The sequence below is a fragment of the Heterodontus francisci genome, chromosome 47, assembly GCF_036365525.1.
Source record: "Heterodontus francisci isolate sHetFra1 chromosome 47, sHetFra1.hap1, whole genome shotgun sequence".
NCBI lineage: Eukaryota > Metazoa > Chordata > Chondrichthyes > Heterodontiformes > Heterodontidae > Heterodontus > Heterodontus francisci.
In genome coordinates, this window is record NC_090417.1 from 2,184,019 (window position 1) to 2,201,192 (window position 17,174).

At 46.5% G+C, this 17,174-nt stretch overlaps 1 protein-coding gene across 2 annotated transcripts in view; it reads left to right on the top strand.

The window, feature by feature from the left end:
* Positions 1-16,338, top strand: part of LOC137357265 (bone morphogenetic protein 1-like) — a 126,380-nt gene extending 110,042 nt beyond the window's left edge. For both annotated transcript variants that reach the window (XM_068023485.1, XM_068023484.1), the window contains 9 exons: positions 1,236-1,431; positions 4,148-4,273; positions 4,841-5,001; positions 5,822-6,002; positions 9,158-9,283; positions 10,859-10,986; positions 11,819-12,032; positions 13,427-13,677; positions 15,091-16,338. In XM_068023485.1, coding sequence (XP_067879586.1) covers positions 1,236-1,431; positions 4,148-4,273; positions 4,841-5,001; positions 5,822-6,002; positions 9,158-9,283; positions 10,859-10,986; positions 11,819-12,032; positions 13,427-13,677; positions 15,091-15,225 — 1,518 coding nt within the window. In that variant the 3' untranslated portion in view covers positions 15,226-16,338. The remainder of the gene's footprint in view (positions 1-1,235; positions 1,432-4,147; positions 4,274-4,840; positions 5,002-5,821; positions 6,003-9,157; positions 9,284-10,858; positions 10,987-11,818; positions 12,033-13,426; positions 13,678-15,090) is intronic.
* Positions 16,339-17,174: the final 836 nt, after the last annotated feature.

The window sequence follows — 17,174 nt, forward strand, 5'->3', positions numbered from 1 at the left end:
GTCTTTAATGAAAATATTCCAAGGTGCTTCACAGGAACGTTATAAAATAAAATATGACACCGAGCCACGTGAGATATTAGGTCAGATGACACAAAGCTTGGTCAAGGAGGTAGGTTTTAAGGAGTGTCTTAAAGAAAGCAAGAGAGGGGTAGGGAGGGTATTCCAGAGCTTGGGGCCGAGGCAACTGAAAGCATGGCCACCAAAGGTGGAGCGATTAAATTTGGGGTTGGTCAAAAAGGCCAGAATTAGAGGACTGCAGATATCTCGGAGGGTTGTGGGGTTGGAGGAGATTACAGAGTTAGGGAGGGGCGAGACCATAGAGGGATTTGAAAACAAGGATGAGAGTTTTAAAATCAAGAAGTTGCCTGACCGGGAGCCAACGTAGGTCAGCGAGCACAGGGGTGATAGGGGAACGGGACTTGGTGCGAGTTCAGACACAGGCAGCAGAGTTTTGAAATAGCTCAAGTTTAAGGATGGTAGAATGTGGGAGACCAGCCAGGAGTGTGTTGGAATCGTCACGTCTCATAGAATCAAAGAGTCATTTATGGCACCGAAGGATGGTTGAGGGATAAATATTGGACGGTGACCTCCCCCTCCCTTCTTCAAAATAGTGCCATGCAATCTGTTACATCCAACAAACTGAAACCATTTCTTTATTCATAATCAGAAAAGGAAGAGGCAATTTAGACTGCCAGTCGAGGCCAGAGCCCGTTAGTTGGTGTCTGGCTAATGGGATATGTTCCAGCTCCGCGAATGAATGCAGAATGAGTGATGACGGGCAGTAATTTGCATTAGTTTGTCTGAGCTCAGAGAGATGACAGCTCATTGCAACGGGAGAGACCCTGATTGAATTTACCCCGTAATGTAATTCACTGCTTCACTCTCTAATATCCCCCTTCCTGTCTGTGGTTACCAGCTGCTCAAATATGACCACTAACCACTTTAAATCCTGACCAACATTTGGCTTTATGCATGGACATCATGAGTGTGTGCATGACGTGCACTGTATATTGCACTGTTTGTGTGACGCGTGGGTGTGCACTGTGTGCTTGGATGTGTGAAGTGTGTGCAAGAGTCGTGTGCGTGTCTGCAGTGTGAATGTGTGCACAATATGTGTTAATGTGGGCAGTACATGTGTGTGCACACAGGGTTGGGAGGTGAGTGTTGGTACTGTTTGTGCATGCTGTGTCTTGAGTAACAATCAAAGTCCCAAAAAGCTGCTTTCTCCCCCACAGATTGAGAGGCACGATAGCTGTGCATACGACTATCTGGAGGTCCGCGATGGAAGTACCAACGACAGCCCCCTGATTGGTCGTTATTGTGGCTACGACAAACCTGATGATATCAAGTCGAGCTCCAATAAACTGTGGATGAAGTTCGTATCCGACGGCTCCATCAACAAAGCAGGCTTCTCAGCAAACTTCTTCAAGGGTGGGCCTGTGGTCTGTTCTCCTAATTAGTTCATTGTTTGCTGATCATTAAGACATTTTAAAAAGATTCCAGAGAAAGCGTGCAAAGTCCCAGTCACTACCTCCCATGGCCCTGGAACTGTTCCTGTTTGGAGTTACCTTCCTATTTATTTGTGCTCAAGCAACATCAATTCTTGCCGCAAGATTTTTGAAGCGGCAGTGGAGAAAATTTGAATTAAAGATGAAATTAACACATAGCTAGATAAAGAGAAAATAGTTAGAAATAGCCTGCGTGGATTTCAAAAGGGGTAGTCGTGCTTGACAAACCTCAGGAGTTCTTTGAGGAAGTAGCAGACATGACAGATCGGGGAATTACAGCGGATGGAGTGTAGATGGACTAGGCGTATCTTTGACAAGGTACAACACAACGTTTATGAGCGAATTATCAAAATTTGCAGATGATGCCAACTGGAGGTATAGCTAATACTGAGGAAGAATGTGAGAACACTTTCAAAAACTCGCAGACTGGGCAGTTAAGTGGCAACTGAGCTTTAATATAGATAAATGTGAGGCGATGCACTTTGGTTGGAAAAACAGCCATTAACTACAACTTAGACAATAAGAAGCTGAATGGGGTAGAAGAGCAAAGGCATCTAGGGGGAAAGGTGAATAAATCATTAAAAGCCGCATCACAGGTCAGCAAAGCAATTAAAATGCAAACAAAATGCTGGGATTTATCTGTAGGTGTACAGAATCCCAATAGTTGTGAAGTTACATTAAACTTGTATAGGACACTGGTCAGGCTGCATTTGGCGTACTGTGCATAGTTCTGGTCTCCATACCATAAAGAGGATATAGAAGCGCAAGAATAAGTGCAGAAAAAGATTTAAAAGGATAATACCAGGGTTGTGGTGTCCCACAGCGTTCCATTCTGTGGCCTCATCTGTTCCCTGTATACAGCAATGACTTGGAGACAGGGCTAGAGGAAGGGATGTCTGAATTTGCAGATGAATAATTAAAGGAAGTTGCAAAGGGAAGTTGATAGGACGGGGGAATGAGTTGAATAGAAGCAGGCTCGGTGTTGTGGAAGAGTCAGAGGGATTTGGAAAGACAGGGCATTAAAGGAAGCACCTCAGGTTAATAAAGCTGTTTTTTTTTAAAAAAGGGCAAATAGAATTCCAAGTTTTAACCCGAGTTAGGTTTCTGTATGTGAGTGCGACTAGCAAATGAAAGGAGCAGCACAAGCTGCTCCCGAGATACGAGCTGTACAACTGCTCATAGCCCTGAGGGTGAAAATCACAGCCTTGACTCACCTTAGATTCAGGAATAATCCACAGGAAACAGGGATCAATTGGAACTTGCCGGGGAAATGGAATACGTGTACAGTCAGCCTTTGAAACCGTTCAGCACTGTCGTTTGAATAGAGAATCTGCTGGGTAAACACCGATGCTAACAAAAACACAGCAGGGTTAAGGTTCAGCTTTGCTGCTCTTTACATTACTGCCCTTAGCTCTACTGGGGTGACCTCTGCCCACAAGGAATTTGTGCGAGTGGGAGTGGAATCCCAATTCCTCCACAGCATTCCATAAATAGTTGAGAGATTGGCGAAGTCCTGTGCTGGTGACGACAGTCGAGGGGGCTCTGCTGCCTGAAGTGACTCACCAGCGTTGCTGGCTTCCAGCAAATTGGAAATATGTCTGAGAATACTGGAACTTAGCAAAGGAAAGCTAAGTTCAATAATATAGCACAGCCATTCAGCCCTTTGTGCCTTTGTGAACTGTTTGGTAGAGCCTTGCAAATCTTTCCCCTTCGATTGAATACGATTCTCTTTTGAATGCTGTTCCTGGATCTATGTCCACCACGCTTTCAGGCAGTGCATTCCAGGTCACAACAAGTTGCAGTGTGGAAAAATCGGCCTCTCCATCAGACCAGAGTTATATTATTACTTGTCTGGGCCTGCTGTCACAGTGACGAGACCCTGGGAGTACATTGGTCATTATTTTTTTTATTCATTTGTGGGATGTGGGCATCACTGTCTAGGCAAGCAGTTATTGACCATCTCTAATTGTCCTTGAACTGAGTGGCTTGCTAGGCCATTTCAGAGGGCATTTAAGAGTCAACCACATTCCTGTAGGTCAGACCAGATAAGGACGGCAGATTTCCTTCCGTAAAGGACATTAGTGAACCAGATGGGTTTTTTACAACAACTGACAATGGTTTCATGGTCACCATTAGACTAGCTTTTAATTCCAGGTTTATTCATTGAATTCAAATTTCACCATCTGCAGTGGTGGGATTGGAACCCATGTCCCCAGAGCATTAGTTTTGGTCTCTGGATTACTAGTCCTGTGACATTACCACCTCACCACCGCTATGGGATGTTTCTAAATGTCATTAGCTCATCCTGGTTTCAAACTCCCCTGCAATTGGGAGCAGGCAATATCCTAATATTAGAGTCAATCAATTGAGAGGCTGATCTGATCTTACTCCCTTTGTACCTCAAAGTCAGAATGAACTACACAGCTGTGTGCACGTGTGCGCGTGTGTGTGTGCGCGTGTGTGTGTGCGCGTGTGTGTGTGCGCGTGTGTGTGTGCGCGTGTGTGTGTGTGCGCGCGTGTGTGTGCGCGCGTGTGTGTGCGCGCGTGTGTGTGCGCGTGTGTGTGTGCGCGCGTGCACGGACGTAGGGGACTTTGCTCAGTAGTGATTGGCACTAATTACTTTGCTGCCTTCTTTCCAGAGGTGGATGAGTGCTCCCGACCTGACAACGGAGGATGCGAGCAGCGTTGTGTCAACACTCTGGGTAGCTACAAGTGCGCCTGCGATCCTGGTTATGAGCTTGCAAACGACAAGAGAAGCTGTGAGGGTGAGCAGGAGTTAATGGGGGAACAAGTGGCGCCGAATTTGATGTTGCCCTCGAGCCTTACGCAATGTGGCCAAGCAGTGGGGTCTCGCCAGCCTCAACCGCACGCACAGAACGGCTAAGACAAAACTTCACGATGGCCAGCTCTCTGTTGGCAAGCAGAGAACAGCGCTGGCCCTGGCCCTGAAAAGCATGTGGCTGAGAGCTCGGTGAATGTAAATGTGAAATGGAAGGGGCGGTGGGGGTTTGCATGGGCAGTCGAGGACAATAACATGAAAAAATAAGCTTACATAGGCCATTTCCATTATAAACATGTACATTGGAATATATGTATATTCCAGTCGAGGAATATATGCCTGAGACCAGAGATGGAGCAAGTCGGGAGGGAGTGTTACAACATTGCAGACAGGAAGGAGTTAAAAAAAAAGCATCATTTATTTCAGAATATGTTGGTGTTCTGTGCCAGACCTCCCTCTGGTATAATAATTATTAGAATGTATTTGCCCAGCTGGACCTTCCCTTCTGAAACAGAACTGATTTGATGTAGTCATGGTGTTTTACTAATTGCAGCTGCGTGCGGTGGTTTCCTGACGAAGCTTAATGGCTCCATAACCAGCCCAGGGTGGCCCAAAGAATACCCGCCCAACAAAAACTGCGTCTGGCAAGTCGTAGCCCCGACGCAGTACCGCATTTCTCTCCAGTTTGAGTTCTTTGAGATCGAAGGCAACGATGTGAGTATTGGCCCAGCACAAGGAAGATGTCAATATGAGTTAATGGGCGGGAGGGAGATCTCGCACAGCGGGTTCGGGTCGAGGCAGCACCCAGTGCAGTACTCAGCCAAACAGGCTCAAAGCTTGACTTCCCCCTGGTCTGTGCTGCGCTAACTGATGTCAGTTGTGGTGGGAAGGGTCAGGGGAGCAGTTTGCCATAATTGGCCTCAGTGCCTGTGGACTGTGGGTGGAATTAAAGACAGCCAGGGCTCTGCATCCTGCTGCAAAGTGTGCCTACGTGGAAGTCATCTGAGGGCAGCGCTGTTTCCCTGGTGATGGCCCTCATAGTTAAATAGCCCGCCAGTGCTCTTTGTCCAAGCTCACTGCTTGGCTGGAGGGAGCTTTGTGGAGCTGTACGCCCGGGAGAGTCAGTGTCTATGAGGTGAGGATTAGGAGACAAAATAAGTCTGCGTGGGATAAATGTTCATTGTTCACCAGCCTCTACCCCTCTAAACTCACACAGTTTCACTCGTTACTTTCTTCAGTCTCCTGCTGCATCATATTACTGTGCAGCAGTAATTTACCAGTGCACAGCTGGCAGTATAACTACAGCCTTAACAAGTGAATGTCATGCTTTCTCTTTTTTATAACCCTGAATGGGATCTGTCTACTGATATCCCTGCAGCAAACCTTTTTTTGAAAAAAAATCTGGGTTGTAGGATACGATATTGGATCGATTAATGTGATTTGATTATTTATATTGTACTTATGTATTGATGTGATATGTGATGTCTCGATCTGATTGTGCGTTTTGCTGCTGTGTCTGACTGTTGGGTTCCAGGTCTGTAAATATGACTATGTAGAAGTCCGCAGTGGTCTCTCCGCCGACTCCAAGCTTCATGGCAAGTTCTGCGGTGCAGAGAAACCAGAGGTGATCACGTCCCAGTACAACAACATGAGGATAGAGTTTAAGTCGGACAATACTGTCTCCAAGAAAGGCTTCAAGGCCCACTTCTTCTCCGGTATGTGAACAGTCTCTTCATAGCATAGAATCAGTGTAGGCCAAATGGAAGCACTGGCTGATTTTCACTCACTCACACAGCGTGCTAAAGATTATGTTTTATACCCCAGCGGTTGCCCTGGGTGAACTGAGTTAACTCAATACAGAGCAGTGATTGAACCTTCTCAGCCTGTATGGTCTATGTCCCCTTAAAATAAATTCCTGGCAACTACAACTACAACAGCACACAGTGTCTTTAACATCATGAAACATTCCAACGCGCTTCACAGAAAGTTATCAGACAAATTTTTAACACAGAGCCAAAGGTGACGTTAGGTCAGGTGACCACTTGATCAACGAGATAGGTTTTAAGGAGCTTCTTAAAGGAGGAGAGAGCGACGGAGGGGTTTAAGGGAGGGAATTCTAGTGCTTGGGGCCTAGGCAGCTGAAGGTATGGCCGCCAGTGGTGGGACAATGAAAATCGCGGACGCACGAGGCCAGAATTCGTGGAGTGCAGAGATCTCGGAGGGTGACGGGGTTGGAAGAGGTTATGGAGATCGCAGAGGGTTGTAGAGCTGGAGGATGTTGCAGAGATGGCGGAGAGTGAGGGTTGTACGGCTGGAGGATCATTAGATGGAAGCCTGTCAGTTCTTCAGCTGATCTGTGACCGGGTGCAGTGCTTGTGTGTATCTGCCTTCTCCCAGCTGGTTCGGTCAGTTGGGTAGAATCTCGACTGAGTTACCAGGAGGGAGGGCTTGGCTTGTAAATGACCTGAAAATATATCCCACGTAGCAGGAAGTAGATGAAGAGTCCTTCTTCCAAAGACGTCAGCATAATGCAACTGGAGTCTCGTACACTGGGGCAGAAAAGTACAATCGATAGAATTAAGGACAGGAGTGCCCTCTTTAGGATCCAAACCATAATGACTCGTACAACAAATCTGCAAGCTGTTTTAAGTTTTGGGATAAACGATAGCTCTCTCCCTTGCTTCACCTAATGTTATTTGTGCAGACGGAATCAGAGAGCACAGGAGGAGGCCATTCAGCCCATCATGCCGATATCAACTCTTTGAAAGAGCTATGCAATTAATCCCCTGCTGTCCCCTATAACCCTGCAAATTTTCCTTTTTATGTATTTACCAATTCCCTTTTGAGAGATACTGTTGAAGCAGCTTCTATCGCCCCTTCAGCCAGTGCATTCCAGATCGTAACAGCTCACGGCTTTAAAAAAAATCCCCCTCAGCTCCCCTCTGGTTCTATTGCCAAGTATCTTAAATCTGTGTTCCTTGGTTTCTGACCCTCCTGCCAGTGGGTTGCCGATGGGTGATTGGCAAGTTGGCTGTATTTTCTTCTCACTTAATCCACCATGGATCAGTGCAGATTTTCAGTTGCTTCATTTTAATTGCAGCAGAAGACTGAGTACTTTGTTATTTTCACATAAACTTTCCAAGTCAGTCAATGAGCTGTAAAGATGGTGAATTGTACTATCTGAGGACAGACTAACTGCATGTCATAAGAAATAAGAAACAGGGGCAAGAGTAGGCCATTCAGCCCCTTGGGTCTGTTCCATCACTCAGTAAGATCATGGCTGATCTGAACATGATCACCTGGGAATAATCTTCGGCAAATGAGAAAGGAACTGATACCATTCTCTTTTATCTCAGGACTTGTTTTTCTAGAGGGATGGAATTGAAAAGCAGACAAGTTATGCTAAACTTGTAACGATCTTGCTTAAGCCACACTTGGAGTACCGTGTACAGTTCTGGTCCCTATATTATAGAAAGGATATAGAGGCTGCAAAAAGGATTCAAGGATGATACCAGAACTGTGAGTTTATACCCATCAGGAAAGGATGAACAGGCTGGGTCTCTTTTCTCTTAAACAGAGAAGGCTGAGGGGTGACCTAATAGAGGTCTTTAAAATTATGGAAAGTTTTTGATGGAGTTAATACAGAGTGTTCCCTCTTGTGGTGAAGAGCATAACTGTAGGCCATCAATATAAGATAGTCACCAAGAAAGCTAATAGGGAATCCGGAAGAAACTCCTTTACCCAGAAAGTGGTGAGACTGTGGAACTCGCTACCACAGGGAGTGGTTGAGACGAACAGCACAGATGCATTTGAGGTGTAACTGGATAACCACATGAGGGAGAAGGGAATAGACAGTTGTGCTGATCGAGGTAGATGAGGAAGGATGGGAGGAGGCTCAAGTGGAGCATAAATACTAGCATGGACTGGTTGGGCCAAATGGCCTGTTTCTGTGCTGTATCTTCTGTATTATATACTTCTGAATCCTACCCAAGCTATTGTGACTACAGTAAAGTAAGTTGGGAATAAGCAGTACAATCCTGGCTGGGTATGGGGCCCACTGCACAAAAACAGCACAGAATTTGGCAGAAATTTCCAATCTCACTCAGAGGATGGGTTAAGTGGGAAGTAAAATGTACTACACAGATATCATTATGAGGTTGTTCAGGTGCATTGGTACGGTGTAGAGGGAGCTTTACTCTGTATGCTAACCCATGCTGTACCTGTCCTGGATATGTGTGAAGCTGACACTGGGTGTCTCAGATGAAAAGCATCTCATGGCCCGGAAGTAACATTCCTTCCCTTGGCCAGCATAACATTTGCACAAAAAATATGGTATAGTTTGGGATTACGATTACTTTTGGCTGCCTGTCCTAATAGAACCATAGATACATACAGTCTATCTCCTTATGGGGCTTGCTGTCACATATTGTTTGATAACGGTCCTGTGAAGCATCTCGGGATGTATTCCTACGTTAAAGGCACTTTATAAATGCAATTTGTTGTTGTATTAGTAACAGAGATAATTCTGGCCCTCCCAAGGGGAGGCGTCTGTAGTGACAGATTTACGATCTGTGCTTGGCCATATCAGGCAAGTGAGGAATTCTGGGACGAGCTGCTGTATTGGGAGGTCAGGCCCACTGGAAGAGCTAGAGTAAGTTTACCCTGAAGTGTACAATAGTGAGATTTTCATGCTCTGTGTTGTACTGACTGGCTCCTTACCAGGAGGGGTCACCAGTCCTGCAGAGGAGGTGGAAATGGCTGAGCAAGACAGAGGAGCAGGAGGCTGGCGGTGAATGTTTGTGGGGCTTTTGTTTGACTGGGCTGATCGTGGTGAGACGCCTCCTTCAGCTTCCGTGTCTCTTCCCTCCAGACAAGGATGAGTGTTCGAAGGATAACGGTGGCTGCCAGCACGAGTGCGTCAACACTTTTGGGAGTTACACGTGTCAGTGCCGCAGCGGCTTCATGCTGCATGAGAACAAGCACGACTGCAAGGAAGGTGAGTCACCTTTGACCCACGGCCGCTGAGGAGGCAGCGATTGGGCAGGGCGCTTGGAGTACCGGCTTTGCATGTCATTGGAGGGGTGGTGGGGAGGGAAACAGGAGGTACCCTCTTCATGATGCATTTTAATCATTGACCACTGTTTGGCCTGTTGGGGGACGAGAGGGGTTACAACAGTTTCAATAACAGAGTGAATATTGACATCACTGTGTCAACTAATGAGTTGGAGGCAGGGGCGGGACTAGTGGTTTTAATTTACAAAGGCTTCAGACTCGTGACCGAAACTCCAGCAGAGTTTCCTGATAGAAGCAGGATTACCTCTCCGGCAAAATGCAGTGAGTGGAGGATAGTTAGAAGATAGAAATGATGTGCGTACAATCAATCCCACTCACTTAGAGCAGTGGGGTCTCCGGGCGTGATTGACGGGGTGACTTACCCGCTCATTTCCATTCCGGTTGGCAACAGGGGCATCACTGTGCGGCTTCAAAGTATTGCCTAGACGTCAGGAGGAGTTTCCGCTGGTTGGGGAATCTTGGGCAAGGGGCCATAGCTTAAAAGTTGGAGCCAAACCCTTCCTGGATTGAAGCTGCATGCAAATGGTGGTAGTTTGATAGATTTTTGTTCACCAAAGGTATCATTAAGGGATATGGCGTGAAGGTGTGTATGTGGAGTTAGGTTGCAGATCATCCATGATCTGATAGTATAGCAGATTAGGCTCGAGGGGCTGAATGGCCTCCTCCTGTTCCTGTAAGTCTTTTCTGATGCTATTGTGCTGTGAAAACACCTCTGCCAGCGTACCAAGATGACGTTACATCTCAGGCTGCTGTGTTGAACCTCTGCCGAGCAGTGACTAACGTGGCGATGAGGTTTATTTTTGAGAGTGGTTGAGGTTGAGGGTCCACAACCACGATGGAGGACAGCACCAAGGGTAAAAGTCGGAAAGATGGCGAACTAAATTGGGAAGTGGTAATTGGGAATGCCCAGCTTTGTGGGTGGTGGGCGGGTTTAGAAGGCGGAAGGAAAGAGAGGGGAGTTCAGAGAAGCCAAGGGAATGTTAGCCAGCTATTGGCATACCATTCCTTCATTGTTTGGGGCTCAGCAACCTAACTGCCCATCAGTTGGTAAGGCTGGTTATAGCGGGGAGCTGGATCCTGGCAGTAATGCAGAAGGCCTTTTCTGACGTGCGGGTAGGGCACTTTGTTCGCTGAGTAACGGGAGCCTTGGGCTTAAGCTGCACCATAGCTGGCAGTGCTAACTTCACCGGCACTTTCTGAATGAAACGAACTGAGGTTGGTTTAATCTGCTCGCTTGTGTGCTGGCCAGAAGGTCATGGGGGAAAAAAAAAATACAACTGCTTCACTAGTGCCCTTCAGGGGAAGAGAACCTGCCACCCACTACCTGCTCTGGCCTACACATGACTATGTGACTACCTCTTAATGCACTGTACCCTAGTGAGCTCTGTGAAGTGGTGGGTTAGGTGTGCATTAGAACCCAGTAACGTGCTCTAAGGCCACCGCACTGCCACTCAATTTGTGAAGAGAACTGATGGCTGATTTGTGTGCTTGACTGCAGCTGGATGTGAACACAAAATCAACAGCGTTTCTGGAACCATCACCAGCCCGAACTGGCCCAATAAGTACACAAGTCGGAAGGAGTGCACCTGGGAGATCATAACCACGCCCGGGCACCGTGTTAAACTGGTAAGAAATACCCTGATATTGAGAGAATCCATGAGGAATTTAGGTCAGCCGGTCTTGGGTAAAGGAGGCCGTCCCAGAGCACTTAACCTCTCATGATCAATTTTGATAGACATTGAACGACCAGACTGAAATCCCATGTCGATGCAAAAGGCTTGTTATTTTTCTCAGTGTGGGAGCTGAGGAAGATCATAGAATAATACAGCACAGAAGGAGGCCGTTCAGCCCATTTTGCCCATGCCGGCTCTTTGAAAGAGCTATCCGATTGATCCCACTCCCCTGCTCTTTCCCCATTGACCTGCAGTTTTCTCCTTTTCAACTATCTGTCCAATTCCCCTTTGAAAGTTATTCTCGAATCTGCTTCTACCACCCTTCCAGGCAGCGTATTCCAGATCACAACAACTCACTGCATTAAAAAAAAAAGTCTTCTCATCGTCCCTCTGGTTCTTTTGTCAAATTATCTTAAATCTGACCCTGCTGCCAGTGGGAAACATTTCTCCTTTTTTACTCGATTAAAACTCTTCATAATTTTGAACACCACTATTAAATCTCCCCTTACCCTTCTTTGTCCGTAGAGTCTTGTGGAATTTGGAAGGTGGTTACTACAATTCCAAGCTAGGTGGGCTGTAATCTGAAACAAGAATAGTGACTCAATGGGCAACTCAACATGTCCTTTATTAGATATACCGTTCAATAGACTGGAAGGGCAGTTGCAATGCCGGTAAGTTTAGGTTTGAACTTTAGCCCAAAGGTGTTTAGCCCAAAAGGGACCCCATAGGAGCCTGTGTTCCATGAGAGAAAATATCCTCTGCAAACATGCAATTTTGTTTTGAAGGCATTCAATGAATTGGATATTGAACAGCACCAGGAATGTGCTTACGATCACCTGGAGCTTTATGATGGCAAAGATTCGAAGGCGAAAGTTATCGGCCGATTCTGTGGGAGTAAGAAGCCAGAGCCCCTGATCTCCACCTTCAACAGGATGTTCATCAAATTCTTCTCCGACAACTCTGTGCAGAAGAAAGGCTTTGAAGCCACTCACAGTTCAGGTAAGAAATGCCCAGTATTACAACGTGCATCTCTGCGATTGCCTGAATCGTAGTAGGGAGAAGCACATTCAGTTCTAATCTTTAATTTGCACTGCTTTGAAAAGCGATGGTAAAAGATCGAAGAGTGTAATTACTGAAGGAAATTTGTACACGCGTTTTGTGCTTTATCCTCTGACATTCCGCCCACTCGGGTAAATTGTAGCCTCGCAACTATACAATCTCTGCAATTGAGAGCGTGCTGCCAGAATAAACCTGGGCTATTATTGTAAGGTGAGATGGAGCAGTATCAAAACAGGGCTTTTTATCTTTGTAATGTTAGCCGCAGTGAGAAGACCTACAGTCAGTGAAGGCTTAATTCCGGGCATTTATCCAAATTTAAAGATACCAATTGACTGTTAAACAAGGACTTGAACTGGCCATTCAGCAATCAGGAGAAGAGACTTGTAACAAGCTGCAAAAATGTGGAAGGATGGGCCCCCATGCCTGAGGTGGGAAACGCGGAACCGTGAGGAATGTTTTGAGTTTGGTCCCTATCTCCGGTAGGTCGACAATGCAATCAGGCTCAGCACCCGCAGGCTAGCTAGAGGCTCCCAATCCTGGTACTATCCACTGTCCCTTGGTCATAAGTTGGGTGAGGAGAGGATTGGACTCAGCAGTGATGCCCCCTGCAGTCCAATACCCTGCTGGCACACTATAGCTCAGCTAGCACTTGAAGAATGCCGACGTGGCCAAAATACCAGGGGACCGCTGACTCCTGTGATACTGTACTCCAGCAACAGTCATGCCCTTCAGCAGAACAGGGACTTAACACTGGAGAACAGAATGAAGTGTTGTCAATAATGTAATGTAGGAAACACCGCAGCCAATTTGTACACAATGAGATCTCGTAAGATAAATGACTAGATAATCTGTCTTTAGTGGTATTAGCTGAAGGAATGATATTGTCCAGGACACCAGGATAACTCCCCTACTCTTCTTCAAAATGTGCCATGGGGTCTTTTGCATCCTCCAAAAGGCAGAGGGAGACTCAGATTAACATCTCATCCGAAAGACAGCACCTCTGACAGTGCAGCAGTCCCTCAGTACCTGACTAGGTTATGTGCTGCAGTCGGCCTTGAACCCACAACCTGCTGACTCAGAGGTGACAATGCTACCAACTGAGCCCAGGATTGTAGATTGAGGGAGGTGAGCACATCAGCCCTGACGTGGTGAGTTGCAATCCACGCTGGGAAGGATCTCGCACAGTGCTGGCTGGTGAATGAAAATAGCTAACCACAAATAGGGACCAATGTTGTTGACTGAGGACTACAGGCAAGGGAGGGATGCAACTGTCGTGGGAAGCTTATACTGGGAGACCAGCGTTTACATGTCACTGTCCATGTTGTGTCCTGCAGAATGTGGGGGCAAGCTAAAGGCGGAAGTGAAAACCAAGGATCTGTACTCTCACTCCCAGTTTGGAGACAACAATTACCCTGGAGGAGCAGATTGTCAGTGGGTGGTTCGAGCAGAAGAAGGGTATGGGGTGGAGCTGATCTTCCAGACCTTCGAGATTGAGGAGGAAGCAGACTGTGGCTACGATTACATGGAGCTGTTTGATGGCTCGGATGACACTGCTCCAAGGCTGGGCAGGTTCTGTGGCTCAGGGGTAAGAGGTCGTAATATAAGTTCCGATTCCTGCTGGGTCTGTGTCCCACTCGGTGAAACAGCCCCAACTTAGCTCGGACTGCCAATCTTAATTGCAGCAGTGATGGTGTGGGTATTGTGGGGAGAGGAACAAAGGCAGATGTTTGTGGATGTTGGAGGTCAATCATCTCAGCCCCAGTGCATGACTGCAGGAGTTCCGCAGGGCATTGTCCTAGGTCCACCCATCTTCAATGACCTTCCCTCCATCATAGGGTCAGAAGTGGGGATGTTCGCTGGTTATTGCACAGTGTTCAGTTCCATTTGCAACTGCTAAGACAATGAGGCAGTCCGTGCCTACATGCAGCAAGACCAGGACAACATTCAGGCTTGGGTGGATAAGTGGCAAGTAACATTCGCACCCCACAAGTGCCAGGCCATCTCCAACAGGAGAGAGGATCGAAACATCTCCCTTGACGTTCAATGGCATTACCATCGCTGAATCTCCTGCCTGTGTGTGGAAGGAATGGCGAAACCTTTTTCTGGTTCCACGCTTTCTTGTATACTGATGTCAGTAGCAGTACAGCCCACTTTTGATCTTCATTTCCTGCTCCCAATTATTTGCCATCCTCACGCATACATGCGTGCACCCACACATATTTACACACATAGACGCGAGCACATATACTTGCACGCGCATGTGCTCACATACACATACTTGGATTCATAGGTGCGTGCACATAAATGTACTTGCACACATACATGTACACATATTCATCTGCGTGCACGTGCACATACCCGCACGCATAAGTACACACACACATGCATACTCAGATGCATACGTGCACACATACACATACTTCACACATAGGTGCGTGCATTTACACATACTAGCACACATACACATGCATACATACTCTCGCACATACATGTGTGCATGCACATACCTGCATGCATGTGTGCATGCACATACTTGCCCATGCATACACAAACGTACACACATATATGCTCACAAATATGCACACGGACGTATATGCTGTGCACAAATACACATACATGTGGACAGAAGCACGTGTGCACACACCTAAACCCACAAACAGATGCACACAGTCTTTTTGGAGTCAGCTTTATTAGAGGCAGCAGTGACTGTGGGGCATGAAGCCAGTTAGCTAAGCCTTCCAGTCACTGGGTTTATGAATGCGTGGAGCAGGAGCTGCAAACAATGAATTGCTGAGACTTCCAACTAGGGCACAAGTGATCTTTATATTCGAGAAGGTGAAAGCTTCCTTCCTGCATCATAGCAGGTGGGTTAAAGCAGTGGCAATGGATGTGCATGGAGAGGCCAACAACATGGATTTAGAGGGGCAGTATGGATTGGAGGGGGTAATTACATGTTTACAGTAGCCCTCTATTGATGGGTAAACATTTTCTGTTACAGCCTCCTGAGGAAATTTATTCAGCCGGGGATTCAATTATGATTCGTTTCCACACGGATGACACCATTAACAAGAAGGGGTTCCACGCGCGCTATACCAGCACCAAATTCCAGGACACTCTTCACTTGAGGAAATAATCCAACTCTTGCAAAACTGAGAGACTGAAATGTACAACTTTCTTTTTTTTATCGTACTGTAAATTCTCACACGAGGAACATAGCCATTTCCAAATTTCAGCACTTTTTTAAAAAAAAGCTGAAATGACTCGAGTGTATTATGATATGTGATGCTTCAATGCAGCGAATGACTGGGAATCGCCAAGCGTCTCAGTATTGCAGTGTTCTCCAAAAGGACTGAGTGTTGTGAGAGATGGCTTCCCTTGGGGAACATGACCTCAAGCTGTTGTATGGATCCCTTTTAACGGGTAATACCTAGGCTTTCTTTCAAACAACACACAAAAAGGGTCAATGCAGCAGCCACTGTACTGGCCCCTGGACTTCTGTGAAACCTCTCTCTCGGACTTTGTTACATTCAGTTGATGTCACTGACCGTGACCATGAGCCATGAAGTAGCAGGCCATCAGTCTGCCACGCCGAAGGGTACTGATCTTGGCTGGGCTGTCAGGGGAGGTTGTTGAACTGAAACCGGGCATCGGGGCCCCTCCTGAGCCAGTGAAGCCTATTCTTGCACATCTGCTGGCACCATGCCAGAGCACCATTGGCAAAGGATGAGGAACAGGCCACTTACCTGCTCTCTCCACTGGCCAATGGTGTTTAGCATGGGGGACTTCTATAGTGAAAAAGGGGTAGATACTTAATCTACTGACTCAATGAAGTGTGGTAGCATGCAAACAGTTCTTGCAGCTTCAAGTTCATTGGGTCCCATTTTCAGCTCCTACGGTTTATCGCAGGAGAGTGTATGACTTTCTTTAGCATACCTTTGGTTTGTGGAGATTGCAAAGGACGATTTCTGTGGCACAAATTTTGCTTGAAGAGTTGTGCGCTGGTTAACTCAACGTTCCTTATGAAATCCTGGGGTCACCGTGCATCTCATCTCCTGCCTCGCTGAGCGTCTGATCCAGGAACCACTACCTGATTTCTGTCGTGCAGCTGGAGACCCATTGAGTGGAAAGCTGTGATTCCATCTGGCTGGGAAGGTGCGACAGGAGATTGTGGAGGTTTTATCTGATAAGCTTTGAAATTCATTCTCTGAAGCCCAATAAAAATAAATGCTGCAGCTTTTGCATTTTGTCCCATGTTTTATCGTCTTGTTTTTGTCTTCACCTGCTCCAAGCTTCAGGCAGATCTTGAAGATTTGGGTAAGAGCCGACACATGGCATGGTGAGTGAGAAATGGGAATCTTTCTCTCAGTCTGCGTTTTGTTACTGACACAAACCAATTTCTCTCTCACTGGGACGTCCAGTGAAGCACTTTTGAAGTGTATTCACTGTTGTAGTATAGGAAACGCAGCAACCAATTTGCACACAGCAAGCTCCCACAAGCAGCAATGTGATAATGAGCAGATATTCTGTTCTTTGCGATGTTGATTGGGAGATAAATATTGGCCAGGACACTGGGAGAACTCCCCTGCTCTTCGAATAGTGGCCATGGGATCTTTTACATCTACCTGAGAGGGCAGACAGGGTCTCAGTTTAATGTTTCATCCAGAAGAAGGCATCTCCGATGGTGCAGCACTCCCTCAGTTTCAGCCTAGGTTTATTATGTTCATGTCCTGGAGTGGGATTTGAACCCACAGCCTTCTGACTCCGAGGTGAGATGGCTACCCACTGAGCCACAGCTGACACCTCCAGAGTGGTTATGGTTTAACTTGATCACAATGATTCTACGTGAAAATAAAATCTAGGAAATTATTAACTTTTTTTTTTACAAATTGAAGTTAAGATCTGAGCTGTCTGAATCGATTGGATTAGAGTTTGATATGTTTTTATTAAAAGAAACTTCTAAAGATATGTGCTGCCCTCTTGTTCAAGCTTAAGTTGTCTCTATAATCTCTGGCTTTTTCTTAGCTGAGAGTTAAGAACATAAACAGGAGCTGGAAAGGCCATTTGTCCCTTTGAGTCTGCTCC